Source organism: Leptonychotes weddellii, chromosome 5, assembly GCF_054177405.1.
Source record: "Leptonychotes weddellii isolate Sample4059 chromosome 5, ASM5417740v2, whole genome shotgun sequence".
Classification (NCBI taxonomy): Eukaryota; Metazoa; Chordata; class Mammalia; order Carnivora; family Phocidae; genus Leptonychotes; species Leptonychotes weddellii.
The window spans coordinates 151468527-151477335 of NC_138373.1; the positions used below are offsets into that span (position 1 = coordinate 151468527).

The following is an 8809-nucleotide window of genomic DNA, read 5'->3' on the forward strand; positions in this document are numbered from 1 at the left end:
GCCCTCTGACCTGGGCCTCCCACCACCACAGATGGACTCCAATTCCTCAAGTGTAAGACTTGGAGTCCCAGAAGAATTTAAACCAGATTGCTACAAAAGCCCCTGCTAGAGACTGACACAAGGTAGGGGCTCAAGAAGGTGAGTGAATGAGTGAATGAATGAATGAATGAATGAATGAATGAGTCAATAAATTAGCCAATCACTCAATCATGGTGTTATTCAGTCTTAGCTCAGCCAAGTTGTCACCCAGCTTCCACTTACATACTTCCAGTGATGGGGACATCACTACTTCCAGAGGCAAAATGGTTTTAGTTTTTAGACTGTCCTTACAATGAGTCAGATTCCCCACCTCCTAGGTTTCCCCAACAGCCCCAGTCTGCCTACAGGTGGGACCCAAAACACATTTAGAATCTTTTTTATGGGATGGGACCCAAGCCTCTGCAGGCAAGGGAAAGCACAGAATCCCACAGCTGGACCTTAGAGGCCACAAGTCTCTTGGTCATCTTCTTGTGTTTCAGAGGAAGCTCTGACCAGAGAGGGGCTAGGACTCACCCAAGGCCACACAGCTGGGGAAGGGCTGAGCCAAGATTCAGACCCCAGATCCACCTTTCAGCTATGTTCCTTCTAAATTCCACAGCCCCTCCAGGCTTCCCCACATGGGGTACCCCTCCCCACGGCCAGCCCCACCCTACGATGCCGAGGATCTGGTGCCCTTATGGAGATCCTCATGCTGGAGAAAACCATCTCTTGTCACGGCCAGTGACAGGCACAGGGCTGAGTCGGGGGGTCAGGAGCTTCTGCAGGACGAAGACCTATAGGACAGGCTGTATGGCTCTTACCCACCCCCCAGGCAGGGGCCTCCCTCAGAACAGCAGGCCCACATGTGTACACACCCATGTGTGAGTGTGTGCACGAGCGTGTGCTTGCACTTTCCAGAGCCAAAGGAACACGTAACAAGCTGTCAGTAAATCCTGCCAATTCGAGAAGGGTAATTGTCACGCACGATGCCAACAGACAGAACTCCAGCGGATTCATTTGGTTTTGTTTTGTGGTTATTTTTTTTTTTTTACAACTTTAAATACGGAATATAAATAAATTTACATTTAAAAAATAAAAGGAAAGCCCCCAAAAATATAATCACCAACTTTACAAACTGAAGGAAGCAGATTTTGGAGGGGGAGGGGGGTAGGGAGGAAAGTGCAGTCGAAGGTAGGGAGGGAGGTGGGAGCTCAGACCCCACCCCAGGGAGCCCTGGGCATCTTTTCCCTTTTCTCCCCCACTCCCAGCCCATGAGATGGTTTCCTGGGAGGAGCCACCGGAAGTGGAACTCAAAAGAATCTAATACGGGGGGAGGTGTGCAGGGGGAGAGCAAGGACTGCCCCCTCCCTTGGAGACTTTCTCTTGGGTTTTTCACACCCGCCTGGAAAGGGGAACCGCTTGAGCTGAGGACTCAGGAAAACGGAGGCCAGATGGACAACAGTGTTGCCTCCCCACCCAACACGGGCTCGCTCCTGTCCAAGCACTCCAAGCCATTGGCCAGGTCGGGGCACAGCCAGTCCACGTGGAGCCTTTGTGTCAGTTAGGAAAAGGATCCCTTTCTCCATACATTTTTATCTCCATCTGCCAGATAACTGTCCTGATAAATACACAAATTGGCCACGTTCTACAGTGTGAACAATGATCCCTGCAGGCAGTGGCCTTGTGCAGTGCACACCCTGCACAAACCTACTTGGCAGTCTTGGCTGGGCTGGGACATGATGGGCAGGCCCCCTGCTGCCCTGACCCCTGGTCTTCTGCCTAATGGAGCAGAAGTATGGGGTCCAAGAGTCCCTTGGTGGAGCAGACTGAGGGCCAGGACAAGAGGAAGACACAGGGTGGAGGTAGAGAGATAAAACAGAGGAAATGAAGGTGGGGGAAGTGGAAGGAGGCAGTGAATGCCCAGGTCACCAGCCACGTCGGCTCCAGAGCAAACTTCATCTCTAACCCATCTGAGGGGGCACTTGGCTGCCTGGTGCTTGGGCCACGCCCACCCAGAGGAGTCCATACCGTCAGAGATCTCATATGTATAAAACAAAAGGAAGCCGCTGTAAGCAGAGGTGACCAGGGAGAAGTGACTGGGCCTGGGCGCCGTGGGAGGGCTTTTCTCGAGTCTGTGCTCCCCTGCGTGGTCTCAGCCACAGGAGTACGAGGTACCCTGGCCTGCCTGGGGGGTTCCCTTCAGAGCTGGCCAGGGGTCCTGGGACCAGGCAGGCCACCCATGCCTAGAGGGCCTCAGAGCCTTGTGCAGGGCTTTGGGCTGGTCCACAGCGCTGAGGTGTGACCCTGGCCGGGAGCCGGGGAACAGCGGGCCCACTGGTCTCTCTTGCGCTTCTATCCCAGATTCTCGGGGTCGGTGGAGGAAGACAGCAATGGAGTTCAGGTCCTCCGTTTCCTTCTCGAGCTTCCGGGCAAGGTGCTGGAGGCCAATGAGGGGACCCGCTGGTGGGTGGACGGACGCGCGGAAGGGGTAAGCACCATTGGCCGTCCGAATCAGGCATCGAGACAGACGGACGAGGGGAACAATATTATCACTCCAAGGACCCCATGGGGGCGATACAGCAAATACCATATTAAATAACCCTGTGGGCCAAGCAGAGGGACACAGAGGGGTCAGAGACAGCTTAGGGGCTCCAGCCCACGCTCACACGCCTCCCTTGCCAGGGACGGGGAGCTGATTTCCAGCATCGCTCAGGGCTGGGGCAGTTGAGGGTCAGACCTCCCATTCTCCTAGGGCATGCCGGGACACAGCTGGGCTGGGGCCCCCAAAGCCCCCTCACCCACCTACCCTATGGGAAAATTCAGTTGAAACTGGGTGGAGGGGATCCAGGCTGAGAGCCAGGATTTTGTTTGGGGAAATATCTCTCCTCATCCCCTTCCACAGCCCAAGCCGCAGGCCAGGGAGAAGAAAGACCAGGGGTCTGGGCCTCAGGTTCCCCACCAGGCCTCACCTGCCCACACTCTCCTGCAGATGCCCCTAGGCTCCGAGGGTCTCCTTCAGTGCTTTCTTGTCATGCGTGTGCTTGAACTTCCGGTGCTTCCCCTTGGGGGGCCGGCGGACTCGCACTGTCCGAATGGCCACCCGAGTTTGGGGTGTCCTGGCTGCTTGAGAAAAAGAAAGGTCTTGTCAGCAGGTGGACAGCCTCTGGAGAGGGTCTATTGCTCTCAACCAACACCTGCCGCAGACCTCTCCAGATCTCCTGGGCTGAAAGAAGGGGTAGGAGTCTGAGGCCAGCCCTCCTTGGGTTCAAATCCCAACTCCACTGCTTACCAATTATTGAACCACTCCGTGCCTCAGTTTCCCCACCTGTGATATGGGGGTAATAAGACCGCCCCCCTCACAGGACTGGTAAAACGAATAAATGGCAGTTTACTGGCAAGCACAGAGGGGAGTAGATTAGCTATGGCTTCAAGTTCTTTGTCCTTACCCCACTGACCCTCCTAATTTCCATGCCCCTTGAGCCTGGCGTGGACTCGGATCTGTTAACCAGTAGAAGGAGGCAGAGTGGTGCTGTGCTGGTTCCAGGCAAAACCCTTAAGAAGGCTTGGCGGCTCCCAGAGCGCCTGGGTGGCTCAGTCGGTTGAGGCTCAGATTTCGGCTCAGGTCATGATCTTGGGGTCGTGGGACCGAGCGCCGCGTCAGGCTCTGTGCTCAGTGGGGAGTCTGCTGGAGATTCTCTCTCCCTCTCTCTCTGCCCCTCCCCACTGCTGACATGCTCCCTCTCTCTCTCTAAAGTAAATAAATAACATCTTAAAAAAAATAAAAATATGGGCGCCTGGGTGGCTCAGTTGGTTAAGCGACTGCCTTCGGCTCAGGTCATGATCCTGGAGTCCCGGGATCGAGTCCCGCATCGGGCTCCCTGCTCGGCGGGGAGTCTGCTTCTCCCTCTGACCCTCCCCCCTCTCATGTGCTTGCTCTCTCTCAAATAAATAAATAAAATCTTTAAAAAAAAAAAAAAAGAAGAAGAAGGCTTGGCAGCTCCCCCCATTTTGCCTTGGGGAGCCCTGTGCCACTGCCTAAGAAGTCTGGCTACTCTGCTGGGGAAGGCACCTGGGGAGGAGACGCCCTGGACTACAGCGAGAGGGACATGGGCCCAGCTGCCCCACGCAGCCTCCAGACAACACCCTACAACCACTGGAGACATGAGTAGAACCGCCAGGCGGAGCCCAGTCAACCCATCAATCGGGGAGAGATGATAAAATGGCTATTGTCTTAAGCCACTAAGATCAGACTAAGAAGTGATCGGCAAATAGGAGCTGCTCTTACTCACTTTTTTCTTATTCCCTCGCTTGACCTCCCGTTGAGGTTTCCTCCCACCAGCCTCTCAGCCCCTTCCAGTTCTGGGTTGGGGGAGCTGCTAGGCATCGGGCCAGAACCACACACTCCCACTGTGGAGCTGGGCCTCCCCATCCCCGTGCCTGTCGTCACCCGGCCCTCGCCACTCCAAGAAGCGGCTCAGTGGGGCAGGCCAGAGCTCGGGCTGTGGGCCAGACCACCTGGGTGCGAATCTGGGCTCTCCCAGGTATTAGTGGCGTACGTTGGGGCAAGTCACATAAACTCTCTGTGCCTCGATTTCTGTATCTTTAAAAGTGAGCTGGCAGCAGCCTCGGCCCTCGGGTTAGGTGATAATACACGGTAATAGCCAGAAACCCTTGGCTAGCACTTCCTGTGCACCTGGCAATGTTCTAAGCTCATTTCTCCTCACAGCAGGTACAAGTCTCTACATTTAACAGACAGGGAAACCAAGGCAGAGACACTGGGATTTGAACCTAGGCGTCGGCCTCTGGAGTCCGTACTTTCAACCACTGGCCTGTAAATCACAGTACTCGTGAGCCTCGGGCAAGGTTAGCACTGATGTCTCTTCCTCCTGAGCCCCCAGGTCAACACCCTGGCAGTGAAAGCTTTCTCCGCCAAGCTCAAGGCCCATCTCTTCCTGGGAGCCTTCCCCGGCACCCCCGGCTCTCCGGGGCCAACGCCGACTTCCCACCTCACAGACATAAGCTCCCACGAGGCAGTTAGCCCATCTCTGCCATCGGGCAGTGTAAGGATGCGGGCGGGTCTCAGATTCCCCTTGGGGGAGGACACCTAGAAGGGCCATTAAGGGGCCCAGAGTTTGGGCTCCAGAGTTGGGGTCATCGGCAGGATCCTGGGCTGGGCAAAGCTGGAGCGGGCTCAAGGTCGTCATGCAGCTCATGAGTGACAGAGCCGAGTCTCGAGCCCAGGAAGTCTGACACCAGTATCACACGGGCCACAGCACCAAGCCTTCGCCAGGCCGGGGCCAAACTGCTGAAACTGACATGGCAAGACTTTATGTAATCTACATATTAATCAGTTGAACACGCCTTCCAAGATCTGGCTTGGAAAACCACATGAAGCACAGGCACATGAAAGAACCCCATCCTAAACATAAAGGAGAATATGATTTTTCCTGACTAGAAATCCTTCTATGTTAATTCTTATTATTATCCCACGTTATTCGATATCCCATGTTGTTCCGTGTTAACTGTATCAATAATTTACAACAGGTCAGTTTGAAGCTGTCAAATTATCAACCTTTCCAGGGCATCCGTGCCTCAGCTCGGCTCTCGGAACAGGACAAAGAGGCTATGAGGCCTGCCTTTGGGAGGCTTCTAAGATGTTCTGTCCTCCACCAATAGAAAGTTACTGAAAATCAATGTGATTTTTTTTATGCTCATCTAAACATATTAACTTAATAAATCTTGATCTTTGGGGTGCCTGGCTGGCTCAGTTGGTAGAACATGAGACTCTTGATCCAGAGTTGTGAGTTCAAACCCCATGTTGGGTGTAGAGATTACTTAAAAATAAAATCTTAAAATAATAATAATAATAAAAATTATAATTATATATAATCATATTATATATATGTACGTATATGTGTGTGTGTATGTATATATATACACATATATATAATGGCTGTGCTCCAGCAGCCCCATCAGGAACACTGAACAACTGACTTATAAGGTCATCTCTCCGGACCGTTCTAGCTCTAACAATGTTAAATTCTTAAAAAAAAAAAAAAAAAGAAAGATGGGGTGCCTGGGTGGCTCAGTCGTTGAGCGTCTGCCTTCGGCTCAGGTCGTGATCCCGGGGTCCTGGGATGGAGCCCCGCATCGGGCTCCCTGCTCGGCCAGGAGCCTGCTTCTCCCTCTCCCACTCCCCCTGCTTGTGTGTTCCCTTTCTAGCTGTCTCTCTCTCTCTCTCTCTGTCAAATAAATAAATTTAAAAAAAAAAACAAAGAAAGAAAATGACAAGGCAGGTAAGAGCCAGTGACTGCTGTCACGGTGAGAGAAGGGCCAAGAATAGAACTTCAGGATACCTAGACTCCAGCTGTACCCCTGCCTGGGACTGGCTGTGTGACCTTGGGCAAGACGCCAGCCTCTCTGAGCCTCAGGCACCTCCTCTGTAAAATGTGGACCAGGCAATTGGATCAGATCATTTTTGGGGTCCCTTTCAACTCAAACTATGCCCCTGAAATTGTGAATTCATGAACTCTAAAGAGTGGACCAGAAGTCCAGTTCCAATTATCCATCTGATGCTCGAACTCTGTCACATCACTGCTACATGGTTGCCCAGTCTCTACCTACACATTTTCAATGACAAGAGACTCACTACCGCACAAGGCATACAATTCCATCTTGGCCCCCTGACTGATTGACAGCTTTTGGTATATGGAGTTAAAATCTCTCTCCAGCGGCTTTTCCCCACTGGTCCTAATCCCCCCCGAAGGCCACAGGGAATGAGTTTGATTTCTCATCCCTAGGACAGGTTGTCAAATATCTGAAGATGATGTCCATGGAGTCTTCTCTTGTCCCACTATTTCATGTACTCATTCAACAAAGGAGGGGGCTGTGGTAGCAAGACGGGGATGGGAGCTGCTCTGGACAAGGTAGTCAGGGCAGGCCTCTAGGAGAAGGTGACTCCTGGGTTGAGACCCAAATGAAGACAAGTAGACTTGTGAAGAGTTGAGAGAAGTGAATTTCAGATGGAAAGTGGCATGTGCAAAGGCCCTGTGGCAGAAAGGTACCCGGCCACTCGAGGAGGTCAGGCTGGTTGGGGTGGCATAAGTGAGGAGGAATGGTGGGCAGCAAGGCTGGAAGGCCAGTCAGGGGCTAACATCCTCATGTAAAGCCTCGCAGGCAGGGGAGGAATCTGGGTTGTTCTCAGTGAGATGGTAACCTTCAGATGAATTTTAACCAGGGGCATGCCTGATCCAGTTTCCGCCGCCCCCCCCCACCAGTGGCAGGTGCCCCAAGAGAAGGGAGCTGCGCAGCTGAGCAATTCAGAGGCAGACCCTGGACCAGCGGTTACCTCGCTGCTCTTGGCTACTCCCCGGGCTTCGGGTCACGGGTCGAGTAGCCACCACTGTCTCACACTTGCACGCCAGGTGGTCCTCCAGGGTCACCGTGGCCTTCTTAAAGGTTGGCTTCTTCCGTACAATCTCGATTTTTCTCACCTGGAGGACAGAACCATCCAAGTGCCTCTGTAAGACCACACAGGCAGGGGCTGAGGGAGCCTGCCTGCCTGCTCTTCCCACCCCAGTGTCCCCGGCAGGGATCTTTCCTCGAAAGCCGGGAGTGGAGAGGCACTGGCCCAAACAATAGCAGGACCTTGCCCTCTGCCCTTCTCGTAGCTTTTCCATCAAAACAAGCCCTCCCGACCTGGCCTCCAGCTTGGCCCCAGCCCCCTTGGAGCTCCCAGAAAGGGAGAAAGGCATTTCCGGGTTGAGTGTAGGGCCCGTGGTGTCCTCATTCCCGGAGCGCCAGCCAAGGTCAGGGACTGCGGCAGAGGCGGGAGATGGTTGTCTGGAAGGAAGTGGGGGGAGGCTTTATCCAGGAGGGAGGCGGGAAGGGGGAGGTCAGCTGTCAGGTGTCCATCCATAGAGCTGGAAGCACTGGGGACAAGAGATACCATGACAGTGGGTGGTGTGGTAGAGAGTGACACTTGCGATCTCGGGCACGGGGCCCAGGCCTGGGATGGATGGTGGGCACGGGGAAAGGCCACAGCTGACCTCGGAGGGGAGTGTGGCGGAGCAGGTGGACCATTTGGCAAGAGCGGGGCTCACCCGCCGGTGCTGAGCCCTAGGTGTGCCCCCTGCCCAGCAGCTCCACCCCGCCAGAGTTGATGTGTAGGCGAGGCTGACCCAAGGGGCACAAAAACCTTTCCACATGAATCAGAAGACAGCTGAGGCTTCTCTGGCCCTGCCCTGCCCAGCATGAGACCCGCAGCTCCCCAGAGCAGCCTCTATTCTAGAATTTGCCTTGAGTCAGACTGCGTACCCGATCTCTCCTGAAAGGAGGCAGGATTCAGCACTCTGACCCTTTGCTAGGGGCTGCCCCAGCATTTGCTGTGTCTGCTGCCTGGAGGGACTCTGTGCCCTCTTTGTTAAAGACACAACAAGGAACGTGAACAGGTTTGGAGGAAAACTGAGCAGCCCAGAGTGTCCAATAAATGCTTGTAGACAGGTCTCTTCAAGGGACATTTGGGGATTTGATCCCTGTAAAAGAGGAGGCAGCACCCTTCCCTTAACGTCCCACACGCAGCCCTACCTGGGGGTCTGCCTTTGGCTTTTGGGTACAGCGGCCTGGGTGGCCTTGAGGACTCACAGGTGGCCTCAGTGCACCTGCGCAGAGAGCCCTAACTGGACAGAGCCCAGGAGCCTGCCAGGAATGCCTCTCCAACCCTGCGGAAGCCGGGCTGGTGAGTCTGCCCCCCAACCATCCCCCCCCCCGCCCCCCGCCGCGGCCAGGGCCA

General features: G+C 54.3%; 1 protein-coding gene across 1 annotated transcript in view; it reads right to left on the reverse strand.

The window, feature by feature from the left end:
• Positions 1-1030: 1030 nt before the first annotated feature.
• Positions 1031-8809, reverse strand: part of PDGFB (platelet derived growth factor subunit B) — a 20870-nt gene continuing 13091 nt past the window's right edge. The window contains exons 5-7 of the mRNA XM_081819006.1: positions 7367-7881; positions 2988-3138; positions 1031-2619 (exon numbers count right to left, since the gene is read on the reverse strand). Of these exons, the coding sequence (XP_081675132.1) occupies positions 3014-3138; positions 7367-7881 (640 nt within the window). The 3' untranslated portion in view covers positions 1031-2619; positions 2988-3013. The remainder of the gene's footprint in view (positions 2620-2987; positions 3139-7366; positions 7882-8809) is intronic.